This window comes from Sinohyriopsis cumingii, unplaced genomic scaffold (genome assembly GCF_028554795.1).
Source record: "Sinohyriopsis cumingii isolate HCF-2022 unplaced genomic scaffold, ASM2855479v2 utg002106l, whole genome shotgun sequence".
In the NCBI taxonomy this organism is placed as follows: Eukaryota; Metazoa; Mollusca; class Bivalvia; order Unionida; family Unionidae; genus Sinohyriopsis; species Sinohyriopsis cumingii.
The window spans coordinates 1,564,121-1,582,129 of record NW_028316131.1 but is presented as its reverse complement, the minus strand read 5'-3'; the positions used below and the strand labels follow the sequence as shown (position 1 = coordinate 1,582,129).

The 18,009-nt window shown below is 34.2% G+C and overlaps 1 protein-coding gene across 1 annotated transcript in view; it reads right to left on the bottom strand.

Moving 5' to 3' along the window:
- Positions 1-18,009, bottom strand: part of LOC149771151 (uncharacterized) — a 28,982-nt gene that overhangs the window by 8,172 nt on the left and 2,801 nt on the right. The window contains exons 2-4 of the mRNA XM_089948812.1: positions 14,383-14,515; positions 11,218-11,407; positions 7,254-7,344 (exon numbers count right to left, since the gene is read on the bottom strand). Coding sequence (XP_089804938.1) covers positions 7,254-7,344; positions 11,218-11,407; positions 14,383-14,515 — 414 coding nt within the window. The remainder of the gene's footprint in view (positions 1-7,253; positions 7,345-11,217; positions 11,408-14,382; positions 14,516-18,009) is intronic.

Sequence of the window (18,009 nt, the reverse complement as noted above, 5' to 3'; positions counted from 1 at the left end):
TTGCGCAAGATTTCATCAGGTTTTATCCTAGCTCAAAGTAAGTGAATCAACAGGAAATAACGAACACCTGACATTTTAGATGAACAATTAAGTCAATGAAGACTTGAATGACATAAGATGGAAATGAGATGTATTTAGAAACTGTTAGAAAGGAGTTAAAATAAATAAACAACAATGACATGGGGATATTACCTTAGAATGAAACATAAGATTTAAAGTTTGGTTAAATTTTGACAAGTGTGCACCAGCTGAAAAGAAACAAAAAGTCATAATCGAGTTACGCGATTTATTTAAATTCATTCTATAGTAATTTCGGTGTGTATATTAAATAACCAAAAGTAATTTAGCAACCTTTTTTTGAATAAATACTGTTAAGAGTGTTGGTAAGTAAAACGTTCATAGGAAATGCTCGACTGAAAGGCATGACCACTGACAGTAAGAAGGGCCTCCTAAATTCAGCATATATGTATGAAAGAGATTTCGATTGTACACAAATTACAAGATAACATTAACAATGCAAGCAATGTTTTTAAATGCCTTAGATATTTCGACAAGATAATAGAAAAGAAGATGCAGCAATTAAAATGCAATTGCACGAAAAATGCATGTTAATTACCATCAACACACACACACACACACACACACACACATATATATATATATATATATATATATATATATATATATATATATATATATATATATACAGAGAAAGAGAGAGTGAGAGCGAGAGAAGAGAGATATCACGTCTGAACTTCTTAGCACTCAATTGGTAATGTAATGTAAAGTAAGCGAATCATAAGGAATTAGCGAAAACCTGACATAATAACTGACGTTTTGTTTCACGATAAGGTAATGCTCCAAATATCATCATCATCATTTATCTCCGTTTATTCGTTTACTACAGCCTATAAGTACATTGATCAAGTCAGTTCAGGTGACTGGAAACACTGATATACTGTCCGTCCATGACCGGTACAGGAAATACATTATTTTTCATATGATAGAAGGCGCTACTGGAACAGAAATGTTTAGGATTTGCCTGAACCGAATAGTGTGCTAGGTGTTCTGTACAAGATTTGCGTTGACTTTGACTGATTTGCTTGTGCAGAGAGACAGCAGAGGGTGTTCTGGACCATATGTTTATGACTTGCAACAACTAATTCAGGTGCTATAAGACAGAGCTACCACCCTGGGAAAGATCCGTACAGGATAGACATTGACCAGTTCAGGTGACAGGTGATATATCATTGTCATAGTATGTCATATGACATGACAGACATGATATCAATTCAAATAGGATAATTCGTTCTCCACATTATTAACTGCCATAATGAAAAAAATCAAGAATACAAAAAAATACGAAATATTCTTCGTGCACAAGAAGAAATATATGCTAGTAAATTTATTTTATCTTAGTTTATGCAGAATACGAAGCAGATGTTTTAGGTAAATTAACTTCAAAACACCCACTCCCATCTATCATTTAAAGACATCAATTCTGAATACATCTAACTACCAGCCCTTTCTTTTGAATTGATGACGTTTCAATAAATTTGTACTGAATAGTTAATACAATCTGAAATATAACCTCAGTTTTAATACAATTCTTCATATTATCACTTTCGTCACTCTACTTATTGCCCACATATAATATGCACCTAAATGAAACATTTGCATGGCAGAGCAGGGTTTCTTTAATATATCATTTGAGCCCCTAGCAAGAAACCAGCCAGTACCAATTTTATAAGTCTTTGCATGACTGGGTTTAAACCAGCAACCTTCCGCATCCGATGCAGACGCTCTAACCACTTAGGTCACAGGAGCGGTCATGTTTAGTTTGTGTCCATTGTATACAAAAATGTTACAGCATATACGCTGTAGTTGGAATGATTTCAACTTTATGGGGAGCGACTTGTAATATACAGTATATCAGTCTAATTAAATATACATAGGTTAAAAAAACATATAACCAGTACTGTTTCAAGATGTATGCATCACATTACACTTGCAACTCAGCATATATTCATAGCCCAAAATCACCTACATATTAACAAACAATATGCAGTCAGTTACATCTAAACAAACACTGTTATGTAAATTTGTACCTCTTTAAGTTTCAAGACGATGTTAGAGTTCAAAGTAACGTATTATTAACAAGATCAGTCAAGAAAAGTGTTCCGTTTTATGCCAATGAAACATTGATACGAATAATTATTTTTGTTATAATGCTATAGCATGATGCATGATATTTTCTCTTCAACTTTCAAATTAGACACACACGTACTTTATATATATATATATATATATATATATATATATATATATATATATATATATATATATATATGTGTGTGTGTGTGTGTGTGTGTGTGTGTGTTTGTGTGTGTGTGTGTAAATGTGCCTGTGAGTGTTCAATAAACTTTTGAATGCAAATTGACAAATTGACGCCTCCTTTATCATACAAAAGCAACAACAACAACCCAAGTGAGGTGCATTCTTGGACCAAAGCAATCATTGTTTCATGAAAGCTGGATAAGTTATTTTGAATGCAGACATTAACAACAAGCTATCCTTCCATACAAAATTATCTTGGTTTACTATATTTTGTCTAATTATCTCTGATATTTTCCCAAGGAGACTTGACATTGTCAATAAGAACATGAAGTATGTCAGTATGATGACAGCTATTTACATTAAAATCTATTTAATTCACGTGATATGTTTGAAATATGAATTTAATTATGAATGAATCTAACAAACGAATGAAGACGTATACTTATTTAAAATGTAGTTTGCTCTTGTTTCATGGATAGGGTGAGTTTAGGGAATATATTCACCATGCTTTTACTATACTGCTCTCATATATTCCTTGCAAGTGTCACAAATGTGGTAATCAAGCATGTAAATATTTCATAATTAAATTTATTTTTCATAACAAAATAACATTTCAATAGAATTTGCACCCTACCTCTAAGTATTATGTTTCTGGATATTCCTGCATTAAAGGGGTATAGCCCCATAATTAGCTGCCAAATGAATCTAACATATGTTGTCATTTGGAGGTTCTATACTGCCAAAACGATGGTTTGATAACTTGAGTGATATACATTCGGCCTCAGTTCTTACATTTCTTGCCTCTGGTGCAACATCGAACGAAACGAAGTTGGAGTGCGACCATCTGAATGCAGCTGCATAACATCAACCATAAAAAATGATCAAAACAAATCAAAATGACGTTCACTCGCTGATGCTGAAGCCAGGGAAAGAAGGACAAGCATCTTAAACACGTGATTCTGGTATGAAGGCTGAAGTTAGACGATGACCAAAGGACACATTACAGCTTTTACAAAGCCATGAAAGGATGCGACACTGGTACTAGGAGATCAAATCACATGATAAATATGATATTTTAACTCAATGGTGGATTAATACTGTTGCCTTTAATATTGAACATTGAAACGTCATTAATTTGGGAAAAGAAAGCAGTAAATCTGCATTTGCAGCCTATTGGACAAGGGTAGATATCAGATAAACATGTTTCTCAATACATCAATCAGAATGGCCCGCACTTGACATTATAACTGTTTGAGGTCCATTATCTTCAGGTTGTGGCGGGAAGACATGGTAGTATTGTTTACCACACCTTCGATAACGAGGTCCGCTGCCAATACACACTGGTGTAGAAGTGGCAAATCGTGGCGTGGTAGCTTGATTTTCAACCTTGTAAACTGGCCTTTACATAGACTGAAATATCTCTCTCTTACGGAATGATGCAGTAACTATAACCTTCAATAAATATCGGGGCTGACCAGGATATCTGTCTCGCTTGGAATCCCAGTATTGTCTACTTTCAGGTTGATCCACTTGGCAGCTATCCATCTAGAAATATTGCAAATTTGTAAGTAAAGAAATGAGGACTGTGTCTTTCTGTTTGACGGATGCACAACGGACGCTCTGTTCCATTCATATAATAATGGTATTTTGTATGTTGTCATCCCTTTAGTGATAGGAATACAGTCTTTCTATGTTGAAGATATAACCGTCACATATTTTCTGAGATTACATGACCTGAATTAGTACCAACTTAACTGTATGGTGTTATGGATATGGAACCACAGACAGTTAATAGTAGTTTGTTTCATGAGATCTTGGGAAGCCCTTTTGACATAATAGACTCTCCGTCAAGTAGATCTAGCCTCGACAGATGTTGAAGTTGTTCCAGCAAAATCTTTGAGGTGTTTAATGCAGCGTCCCTATGGAGGTGAAATTTGGATGAATGTGTCATTTGCAGACGGTGGGTTCCTAGCTGTCTAGTCAACGGTCTTCATATGCCTAGGCCAGGCATCCACTGACAAACATTCCTCCCTCACAAGGTTAACAGAGGCCGCCTAAGTGAAATCGACGTGTAAAGCTATTCAACCTTAGTTTGATCCTCAAATTGTATAGGTTCGATTGACTTAGAAGTGACGTGAATCCAAGCAATCGTGAATTTACCCACTTTGTGAGAATAAATGTCAATAATGATTAGATCTATTCCCTTCGCTTAGAAAATTGATGGAAAACCAGTCCCGACTTCCTCACGAATATCTAAGTCTGCTACATACTACTGGTCACACTGCCTGTTTCCATGTGCTTGGTTAGCACTGACCATTCACTGTCTAAAGGAGAAATGATTGAATAGTTTCTATCCAGGAAATTTATTCCGATCAACGAGATCTTCTCAATGTATGCATATATCTACATCAACCACAACATGAAACCAATTTCATTGCAGAATGTGTTGAGGTATTCCCTGTACCAGTGTGTAACTATAATCCCTATGTCACACATGATAATGAAGTACCTACACCTGGTTGTTTCTCTGCTACATTTGTTTCATAAGTTGGCACTGATTTCTAACACATGGAAGGATACAGTTTCATGATCCATACCAAATGTGGTCTGGTTACCTCTTCCTAATGGGAATTTAGGAAGTCCGTCATTAGTAAGTGCCATGAGTTACCCCACTGTATGTTCTGACAAGTCATGCTGCTATGTCATATTGCGCAAATGTATGAATGATTTTTCTTGAGGATTCCATATGATGCAACACACTGATATCTGACCAGTGCAGAATTTGCATTGATAAATTCAGGTGATAGAAGACACTGCTAAGCAATCTAAAGTTATCTGTCCCATTACAGCATATTGTATCCAGGATAATATGTACGTTAACATGTTAGCAAGAAAAATATAACTATCAGGTATGTAATGTTGTGAGGGCAAATGATTCTGACTATTAATTTTGACAACCATAATAGTATTATTTTATCTGACACAGACTGTACATAGTGCCAGTATAGCATTCGTTTAGTTTAATATAATTGCTACAAATATTATATGCAGTGCCTACTTGCAGTATTATATACAGATACTATATACATATATCAACTGTGTAAATAGTAATTGATATTCAGCAGGTTCAATTCATTACCAAACAGAGTATATTTAGAGACCCTATATAATATTCACCTAACTTCATAAGTTACCACACAAACCGTACTTAGTACCTGTAAATAAGAAGCACTAAACTTCACATTATTAGCAGAAGTAACATAGCATAGGTGGTATTTAATTGTTACGTGTTTAGGCTCTTACAAAAAATATCACGAAAAAAGTAAAGACAGAAGTTTTTGTAAAAGTTCATAAACAGTTTATTTCCTTAGAAAACAAGATAAAAATGAGAAAAAGAACTTTCGGCTTTACGAAACAAATCCAGAATTAGTCCACAAATTAAAAAATAGATGTCCTGTTCTTAAACACTCCTAAGCGAAACTGAGTTCGAATCACGATGAAATCCAAAATGGAAGATGATGACGTCTGTTGTAACCTTTGAATTGCTGCAGTATCAACAGCCTCTTGTTGAATCACAGAAAATATTATTCCAGTGTTTGAAATCTCTATACATTTCGATAAATGTTTTTGTGTAAGAATTAATTTAGAGCACTAGTATTTCCAGGGAAAACAATTACTTGAAATCTAAATAATTTGAATAAAATAAAATAATTAGCATAAAAATGGCCAAACATAAAACAACTTGACTTCTCAAGTGTTAAGGCACGAATGACAAAAACGTTAAAAATAAGTAGAACCAAGACGCAAAAGATGCCCAGAGGGAGGTCAATAGTTCATCCTTCTATAATAACCAAAAGTTTGTAACAATAAACACATGTTATTTGTTATGTAATCCCAGTATGGTCTTAACTGAAATCAATGACTTTTACTCTGGGAAAGAATTTAAAAGAAATATTGTTTACTACAACTATCACTGAATTTTTAATCAATGCCAGGAACTAGGTCACCTTTAGAAACATTATCTTTATAAAATTGTTTACATCAAACATATTTTTTAAAAATCGGTCAGACCTGGGCTCTATTCCAGTAAATAAAGTTACATTATAATAGCATATAATGGTCTAAATAATTAAATCTAACAAATGCACAATTCATTTGAATAAGATTTAAATTAAATAAAAAATACCTAACATGGTGTTAAAAATGCAAAAGAAGAAAAACGCTTCATATACAAAAACAATTTAAGTTTGTTATGCTTCAGGTCTATATTCATTGGAAAGAATTAGTGACTTTGCAGGTATGTCTCATGGCACCTATAAGTAAAATATGTAGAAACTCGAAATAGTAAACGTTGGTGAGAGAAATAAGCTAGAAATGTTGATAAGATGGATGGAGAATACTTCCCATTTGAAGGGAAAATCCATTTTGCTTGCACCAGATAGTCTTGGATTGTTAGTTCTCTCTAACAGAGGAAAACAGGCTGTTCAGGTCGTGTAGAAGTAATCACTACAGTGTATTAAGGGTTGATCAATCTGACCGCCACATATATAATTATACACGATTGAGGTCCCATAGCTAAACGTCTAACTAGAAGGACAATATATGCTAGTTAGTGATAGTTCCCTTAAGCATAATGATATAATAATGTATTTTGAAGAAGAAATATAGCAGATGAATTACTTTATGACTGCAACAAATTCACGAAAAGCATTGCTGTGTAGCAGTTACTTCGAGGTCACGTGAGGTAGTATTGAAACAGCCATGGGGGTTGAAACAACATCCTACACTAAACACTGAAAGCTTGCTAAAGCATGTATTTAACAGCTGATTATGAACATACTCATCATTATTTTGATAATGAAAACACAAAAGCCTCTAAAATAGTGTTACGGAAAATCAAACGCAAAGAATAATACCTTCTACTTTTACATCAGTTTCACCAGTGAGTGTCTGTTTGGCTCCAAGTTTGTGGTCGATCGATTGCAACAGTTCAGACATGAAATCCAACTGTAAAGAAAAATTATTAATCACATGATTTTTATTCAACTAGAATAGTAAAGTTTTGTATCCACTGGGCAATGTTCAAATGGGTTAGGGTAATCCAGAATGTGAAGTGCCCACCCTTCTATAGACGTAGCTAAGGCGAGGCTTTATGAGGTTGAGCTCTTATTATGATCGGGAAAGTATTACATAGAAACAACCTGTCTTTCAAAACAAGTTTATATCCGTATACTTTATTTTAGTGGGTTTCACATTACGTGGTTTTGGTAAAGTACCCATTTTTGCGAGTATATCATTTAAAACAATCATCGACACCAATAAAAAGAGGAAACAAAGATTATTGCAGATTACACCGATATTCATTTTCACGCATCTGCGAGCAAACATGATAATCTAGACTGTATGAAGTAAGTTGATTAAATTATTCATTGCCAGCATCTGGTGTCGATCTGGAGCTATTAAAAACTATTGACGACTTCTTTCTCCAATCATATTATACCATTGTTTTAATCTTCAGTAATTATGATACCAGTATTGCAATCATAACTAGTTTCTCAGGTGTTATTAAACACTGCTGTCAAAGCACAGAGTTCGCAATAAATATGGAGTAGGTGCCGGAACAAAGCCAATGACATAATTTCTAGTCACTCCAACTTTAGCAAGCAAAGTCAGTGATAATCACGCCTTATTATTTGTTCTGAAAAGACAGCAGTTCTGCCACAATGGTTGAGTTTTAATGTGCATGTTCCTGGTTTTTTTGCCAAGAAGCTGGCAACGTGTGGGTAAATGACACTGTTATGGCATTACGTACCCTCAAATATTCTGAGCTACTAAGTATCGGTGGACAAACGTTGGGAGCTCCATTACTTTACGGAGTTGCTCAATGGGAGCAGATTCTACTGAATAAGGACTTGTGAATCAATCAATTCGTTGTTGATTATTTGATTTTGTATGACAAGTGAGTCCACTAGGACACTGTGCATGCCTGTCATGTGGCAGATATCAAATGTGGATTTGTCACCATGAATAATACAAGATAAAATTTCAATCAAGTATGCAGCAAATTTGAAAATTGTTTCACCCTTGCCTGACGAAATAATCGAAAACAGTTGTTACCCAAAATAATCAGCATGCTTTTTGCCTGCCAATATCTCAGGGAATTTTCTATGTTGCAAACCTATGGTCATTTAATCTTATGAGTAAGGTTTTGGCCACCACTGACATATAATAGACATCTCATATGATATATGTCTGCATTGAATAGACCCAGCATGCAAAATGCAATTACTGGGCTGAACTTAAACTATCCTTGTAGATGGAAAATACCAATGAGATAGAATACGTTTCACATTGATTAGGAAGGTAAAGTTAATTTAGAGAGGGGGTTTGAAACCCATCTCATCATAAATGATTTATCATATGGTGATGGTTGGTGGCTCGTTGGTTTGGGGATTTATGGTACCGCAAGACCTGTCTATTATTTTGTACTAAGTATGGTATGTTTCGACAATCCACTCTCTTTGATTGTAGTTTATCAAATTAACCGCGGAGCCATGCCAGTTCATATGTCTTACAATATACATACTTGAACAAATGGCTTATTCTATTTTGCTTGGGTTTGAGGGGTAGCGAGACGAGGGAACTGATGGGTAGACGGATGTAAGCTTGACATAGTTTATATGGAATTCTAGATGATAATTAATAATATTTAAAGTAAAAACATTCGTTATAAGGTAAAAATCACAATGTATAAATTAGTGAGAATTCATTCAAGGACATTAATACTAATCCATGCAATTAGTACATCAGCACAGCCAAGATTAGAATTCATTCGAAGCACCACTGGAATTCATTTGGAATAATTTATACTTTGGACATGTGATTTAACTTTTATGATATTTTGGGATTTATTTCACAACACAGAAAGTTCTTATTACGGTAATGATTTGGGGAAAGAGAATTCTGCAGTCGCAGTATTACTTTGAGTAGTATTTGTCGAGAACAAATTCAGATGTTCAGAAGTGGAATACAGATTTCTTCCAAATAAGAATGGTTTTGGTAAATCCAAGGACATCAACTGTGAGGCTTGAGTGGTCAGAGGATAGCTCGGAAATGTACCAATAAGCTGATTTTGCTTAGATGTGATGCAAGCAATGGTTCATTTTCATTAATATCAAGGCTTTCTGAAGGTAATGATCTACAGGCGAAGTTTAAGCCCCTAATTAAATACCTGATCAAACATGTGCAGTAAGATTGTTGATCTGATCCACACAAATTTGATCCTTAGTGACATTTCGATATAGTCGTTACAGCATCCGCCTCAGATGCGGGAGGTCGTAGGTTCGATTTCCGGCCGAGTCATATCAAAGACTTACAAAAATGGTACTAACAACTGCCTCACTAGGCTCTCAGCATTAAGAAGTTAGTGTTAGGACTAGGTGGCCTGGTGTCAGGATAATGTGACTGGGTGGGACATCATGCTACATGCATGATGCCCGAGTGATAGACATCAGTATAGACTGGCATATTGCAGACATCGTATCGTTATGACTGAAACATTGTTAAAGCTACGTTAAACATTCAAATCAATTCACACAACACATCGATCTTGCGATGGTCATATTCAAGTCGATAAAAACCTTTTGGTTCACTCCACAATCTGGATCACACTACTTGTATGAAATCTGTTTGAAATTTGTCCTCAAGTATGAGGAAGTGACGTGGCCTAGTAGTCAAAAACAAAGATACAAACTTTGTCTTCTTAACAGTAGGGATAAACAAATATGAGATAGATTTTCGGTCATAATGAATTTGACTTAATTCATGGAAATCCATACAGTTTTATATTTACAATGAAATGAACATATTTCCTTCTTACCATTTCTAAATTTTATATGTAAGACGTTCAAGTGTGTTTATATAGACGTTCGGGTGTGTTTATACAGATGTTCATTTGTGTTTATACAGACGTTCATGTGTGTTTATAAAGATGTTCAGGTATGTTTATACAGACGTTCAGGTGTGTATATACAGACGTTCAGGTGTGTCTCTACAGACGTTCAAGTGTGTTGATATAGCCTGATCTACAGGAGATAAAATCTCCAATGTATAATAAGCAGGTCTTGGATAAAGCTATTTGACTATAAACTTATTTTAACAAAGAACCTACTTTAACTACTCTGTAAAATAGGTAGCAATTGTAACCTTGTATAAACAAGTTAAATTTCAAAATGTATCGTATTAATGAGGAACAAAATAATAAAAAAACACAATAGCCTCAAAAATGGTGTAAACAAATCAAACGAAGAATAATACCTTCTGCTTTACATGGGATGAAAGATAATAAATATACTGTGATGCCTTTTATGTAATATTGACAATATATGTAGACAATTAAGGTGAAACTGGTTAGCTTATCTTATAACAAAAATGGCATCTGAAGTCCCAGCTATTGGTATATAATGTGAACATTGCGAATGGAATAGGTGGAACATACATCAATGATGAGAAAACTTCTAAGAATCACCAAAAGTGTTGCGAAAAGGCAATTGCAAAAATTGTTTGTTAGACTTTTTAATAGAAGAATGCTCAACAAAAACAATCAGAGATAGTACCTGGCGAATGATTACATTAGGCACCAAACATCTCCTATCAAGTAGGAAACAAGTAGCAACTGAGTTCCATCTCGGTGACAATAATTGCCACTACAAGCGATACTATATGGTAATAACTTGACTCACATGTTATGGATTAACTTGACTCACATGTTATGGATTTGTTTGTGTGCTAGTAGAGGTTATCATAATGTATTATGATCAGGTAATGTATTAAAAATCAATTTATGTTTTGGTTAATGATATGTCCAATTGATTTACAAACCTTTGTCTCCATATTTTTCACCTTTCTCTCTATATTTGCTACCTTTGTCTCTAAATTTCTTGAACTAGATTCAGTAGCAGTCACGGTATTCTGTCCAATCGAAGAACCAGTTCGATTTTTGCTAGATTTAGGTTCCTTTGTAGATATAGTTTGCAGATGCCTGTCGAATTTTTTCACCAGTTGGTCCAATCTGATTTCAATAATAATAATAATAATAATATAAATCATCAACAGTTTTGATATACAGAGAAATAGCGTCACCCAGTATCCTGCATTATATCAAAATATAATCAAGGTTTTATATAATAAGATGTAACATGAGGTAAGCGAAACAATGCTAACATTAAAATGACATCAGATTATGTTCAAGAGTTCTTATGATACGATTACTAAAACCAAGACCCATGGCAAAATATAGTCAATCGACATAAACAATAACTATGTCAAATATGGAGTAGACAAGAAAACATAAACTAGGGATATAGCATCTAAGATAATCTTCATATGAAATTTCCATTAGAATATATTGCACGATTCTGGAGCCTTCGTGATTAAAAGTAATATCCCATGTAAAGATGTTTAGCGGATTAGCCATGGTTATAACTGTGTCCAAAATTGAATATGTAAGATGAAACCATAATGCCATTTTAAGTATGAGAAGAAAATGTGTGTACCAAATTGCTTGAAAATACTTTTCAAAGGTCCTTAAGATATATCGTTTACATTGCAAGGATACTAGTTTGTTCAGCAAGGCTACAACTCTGTCAAAATATCTTGTTGATAATAATAAACATATAAGCCTGTAAGTCATTGTTCTTATCAAATTGATTCAAAATATATTTAATAATTATTGGGATTTTGATGGTTTCAACAACATTACATATGAGTATATTAAGTTAATTGTCCAGGACCATAATTTATTCAACATGGATGAGACTAAATAAATACAGCAATGACAAAATCCTACTGCATAAGCAGGTAAGACGTAGTAAGTAGTAAGGAAAAAGTAGAAACTCCTAGTATATTAGCATAAAAACCTATGAAAAAGTTTCTAGGCCTATTGTAACAGTATGTAAAAATTTCTAAATATCTAAATGCGCATACTTATGACTATTAGGTCAGTGGTTTTTAATCTTTTTAACTCACGACCCAATTTAATAAAATTGTGTATACCCGCAACCCAGGAAATTATATCTTTTAATTAGCTTTTCCATAGAGTCATACTATTTTAATACATTCTAACCTATCCCACGTCGCACCATAGACACAAGACATTACTTGTGAAGAAAACATCACAATGGCGAGGAGGTCGGGTTTTATTAACTTCAAGTAAATTGTTTGATTGTCTATTTCTCATGATCTAGTATCGATTCAGGATCACACGATGAAATGGTTAAACACATATCATTTCCACTGTTCAGTCGATTCCATTAGTTTGTTTTTTTTAGAAAAGCAGCGAACAATAGCACTCTTGGTTTGCTTAGCAGAGGATATTCTTTGGGAACGCAGATTTAAAACAAATGTATTGATTTGGGTCTTGTTTTCAAAGTGTAAATGCTGGGGAGATGCAGCAGGTCATTCTCGTGTTCAGTTGCACATTTAATTACACTGATGTCCCAGGATGTTTTGAATAAAACTTTCTCTTACCCAGCGATTTTGTTTTACTTTAATATTCAAGTACATTTAATGGGAAATAATGACTAAACATTTTCTCGGGGCAGTGAGCTTTAACTACATAACCGTTTTCATTTCGTTCCAGCTTTCATCACAGAAGCTGTTCTCCAAAGAATTTTGTAACAGTGTTGGGAATATATAACGGCTAGGTAGACTGCTTTTCATTCGTGTTTGACACAGTTTCGATTAATTTTAAATTGATTGTATCTCTTAACAAACAAATCCCTTTATCTGTCTCGTACCTTATATATTAGTCAATTTAAATCAATTTTAGTAAGGTCTGATTCTTATGTTTAAGTATTTGGCAGGAAACACAGATGAGCATTGTTTCTTGTTTACTTTCTCACAATTGATAAGTCATATTTCAATACATCAACACAGTATTGCCTCCACCACGATTTTGTTTATTTAACCTGACTGTTTAGGTAAGGTGGATAAAGTGTATTCATTTTTACTGCGGTAATTGCCGGTTCCGCGGAGAATACTTTCATTTCTCTCTGTAGTGGTCGTGTTTCCGAACGTAGTTTACTTATTACAAAGCGAGCCATCTTTTCTTGTTTTATTGTGATTTATCTAAACATGCAAACATATTAGACTTCACATAGCAGTGGGGGACTGGAAAAGGAATTTAAGTTTTTTGCTACACTCAAATGTCGACCTTATCTACGTATGTATTGCTTAATACGTAGGTGGAAGATGCGACTCTGAGTAAATACAGTAAAAAAGATTTTACACGTGAATAAATAAAAATGTTGAAAAGAGTACATTTTCGAGAGCAAAAATATTCTTGCAGAAACCATTTCTCCTTTTAATGCCACAAACTTATTTTCATGTATGAGGTGAGAACAAATGCTAGTGTGCGGAAACCATTTTCCTTCTTTCAGTAACAGTGGCCTTATATTAGACACTGTCTCCAAAGTCCATTGGTTTTGTCCTTGCCCAGTGATCAAGCTCTTGACAACGTTCAGTATATGAAGAAGTAATCTTATTTATTAAAAACATTTTTGTGACTTAATGAAAAGGCAATACATGTACAGATCATCATAATGGTTCTCCATTTAATGGATAACCGAGATTATTGAGCTGAAATAAAATAGGAAACATACAAAGGTATTTGCATACAAACCGATGGATGTTATAATACATTATGCAAAATATCCTGAATTTTTGTTTGCAATGAGACTTTCTTTTGTATCCAGTATACTATCAACTGGAACAGATTCATCTTGTATGCAAGGGCTGCATTGGTAACATCTGTATTTAGACTTAACTTATATTGACATAATGCTGTTGCAAGAATTATAGATCAACATCATGCCACCTACACACGCTAGGATTTCCAACATTTGTGATTGGAATTCTATTTTTGGTCTCAAATATTTCGAACATCCAAATTGACTATGTTTAATGTCCTTGAACATAGGGTGATGTGGTAGTTTGAGCAAAAGACAACTCAAGGCTAAAATAAAAGCTACTAATATGAATACCTACCTCTTGGATATAGTGCTGACTTTTTTATCGATGATTTCGTCACTATTTCGCTCCATTCTTTGGTAAACTGTGGCTGCACTTAACTCTTCCAATTGACGCAGTTCATTTGTATAGTCTTCAACAAATGTTTGCTCTGTAAGTGATGGAAAACAACAAGGGTAACTTTAAAACAACAATTAACCCATGCGGTCTTCATATTTCTCAAATCGCTGACATTAGCCAAAATTTTAATGTGAAATAAATTCAAGGGCAAGCAGAGTAGTATTTTAGTTCAACCACTGTTGCCAGAAGAAAACTACATATTATACTTTTCAACGCAAACATGAAAAAATTAGCAGCTTGATGCAGTGTGAAAACCCTGTCTTGATTCAACCCACTCTTATCCATAATAATTCTTATATTCGCTGCAATAATGAAAACCTTATATCTTCTTAAATGATGATTTCAACGTAAGTAGTTATACGTTATGCTGAGGAGCTTAAAGGGGAGTCTTTTAGAAGCGTTAACTTTTGAAGTAGTGATAACCAGTTTGTATGGATAATTAGACAAATGTAACCAAAAAAGAAGAGATACTAAAGCGGTTTGCCATAGTGCAAATTATATTGTAGGTGACCCTCCATAAGTTTAGTTTTATAATTAGCTACTTGATGTTTATAAGCCTTCTTGCATAAGTACCTGTCTAATAAGACGTTTTATATGTTATTTAGAGTAATGATGGATAAAACTCTTTTGTCAAATCTGGTTAAATTGTAATATTTAAAACTAAGTTAAATGTTTGCCTATAGTGTGATGATATATTAATTTCACTATAATGCAGTATAATCTTTGACTCAGATGAACAACAATATAATTAGGAAGTCAAGTCTTGTCCAGTATAAAATATATAAAAGGTTTTTTAGACTAAGCATGATCCAGAAAGCACAATGGATTCAAGACCGTATCATAAGTTTACTTGACTGTAAGACATCGTTTGAGAAATACTGACTAGAACTACTTGAAGGCAATACGTAGATCTGCAGCCTATGTACCGAGTTTTATCACTGGTACTGTCAGGGTGAGCGAGTGCGTCTATCACGCAAACATTGTATCAGTCTGAAGACTTGATGAGCGAAATATCCAGCACAATTAGTTCAAAGTCACACATATAAAAATGCAGTCTGAGCTTTATACAACTTGTATTTGACTATTATCCCTTAAAGTGTTTGTTGCGAGAAAAATCAGGCTACCGCTAGAGGCCTCTAAGCACTTGTCGCGATATATGTTGTTTTACAGGTCGGCAACAGTATACTCATCTGAGTACTTCCGCTAGCCATGTATGGTTGATTTGATTGGTGTGTGTGTGTGTGAATGTGATTTGGATTTTTAACGTAACTTTAACAATGTTCCAGTCATAATGCTACAATGTCTGCAGCGTGACAGTTGACAGTAATGTCTGGCACTGGAGCATCATGCCGCAGACATGTAGCATCATGTCCCACCTAGTCACATTATCTTGACACCATGTCGGCCAGTTCTAACACTAACCTCTTAATGCTGAGCGCTATGCGAGGCAGGTGTTAGTGCCATTTTTATAAGCCTTTGGAATGACTCGGCCGAGCTTCGAACTTCTGACCTCCCTCATCCAAGGGGGACGCTCTAATCACTTAGACCACGGGGTTGGTACGAATGGATATAAAACTATGGATCTGGTTTAGTTTCAACACTGCATTATTTATGAAGTTCTACTTCAGTTGATGGTTTCATTTGGCCAATATTAGCTAGTGATGGCAATGAGGATAATGAACTTGAAAGTTTTAAAGTATATAAGATTATTGAAGTTGGCAAAGTGTTACTAGAAATACCAATTAATAATTTCTGCTGAATAAGGATCCGATGTATATGTTGGAGGGACAAAAACAGACAGATTGTATGCTGGTCAACCCTCTATTTACAGGCATTTCAAAACTAAATGGAAAAATGGAAATACCAAGCCTAATTAGCATACAGGCTATCTTCAAAGTATACTCTCAAGCAATGCAGCCTAGAGGAATCATGTGCTACAAATTATATACAACCTAACCTATAAGATTAATGGAATAAATATGAAGCAAAACATAAAACTGAATGGTAGGATACTTATCAGTCCCACTATGACACTGATGGACATTAAAGTCTAATCCTGAATTATTAAAGGTATAACAAATCTGGCATAATAGATAACAAAGCAATTATTAAGAAAAGTGAAACACCATGTTCATACGAATGAAAAATAATATTATGCGGCAATACTTATGAGTTGTTGAACACAAAAACAAACGTTAAGAAACTGAAAATTCATTGTAAAATGTATCCTTGGTCCCAGTTTATTTTCTTAAGCCCATTCAAAATAAATATATTTTATTTTATTTAATGCTTAAACTAGGTGTTGCTCAGTATTTAGAGCCTCGAACTCACAATCGAAAATGTGTGTGTTCGAATCCTATCATCTGACTAGCCTAGATCAGATAGCTCTGTACTCATATTGTCTCGGCACTAAATAACCTAATTTTGTTGCTGTGCCATAAAGCACCACAGAATCAAACAAACAAATGATAACCAAAGTGCAGTAAGAGATTGAATGTATATATTTATATAAAGGTGCCTGTTTATCATTTCTGTTCTGTAGTTTTGTGCACATTAGCATCTTAAATAAGCAACAATGTCATTTCTTAGCTCAAAATAGCAAAACACGTCCTCTAAAATTCTTAAATTTGCTTTTTAAGAAACACACATAGTGTGGAATTTTAAACCGTACTATTTTCCTGAGAGACCGACATATTTGCACTGAGACTGATAGAGACTGATCAGATAGAGACTGATCAGATAGAAGATACTATTCTTCGTTTTTGTTATCGCTGTCTATTGCGAAAATAATCTGGACTGTTACCGTAGCCTTTATAATATCCATCAATATGAATACAGATTTGGGGGTTTGAGTAATAGGACTAGATGTCCTGTTTTGCCCGTCAGCTTTTCAGTTGTTGGACACTACTGATTACTAGACACATTTTTATGTTACGTTTAAATAAGTTGACATCATATGGAATCATTTGGGCTCGTCCGTAATGCATTCCACGATCGCCGTGTGGAAAGACTTTTATATTGTAGGAATATGGCAGGTGTGTGAATAGTCTTTGTAAAAGTTGGTACACAGTTGTGAAGAAAGATGGCCGGGTATTTCAGAAGTTTATCCAAACTATAATATTTTCTAAACTAGAACTTCCTTTATTATTTACAAATCCATGGATTTTAATAACAAAGTTTACAATAATTGATATAATTAAAATCTAGACATAAAAGACATAAAAGAGGTTTATTGTTACGATGTGTTCATCTGATATGAACCAATAAAGTAACCAAATTCAAACTAGTATCCACAAGTCTAAACTTTTCCCCATTTTATTCATGTTGCAGGTACTAGATTAATTTCTACAAAATACTTATATACAAGCATTGTGACAAATGTTTCATTGCAATTAACACAATACGATCAGCATGTGCTGGAAACTTGTGTCACCGATTCTGCTCTAAAGGAGTAATATGTTCCTTTGATTGTTTTGTTTTATGAAAAATGACAGTGTATTCTAGAATATTTTTTCATCTAATTTG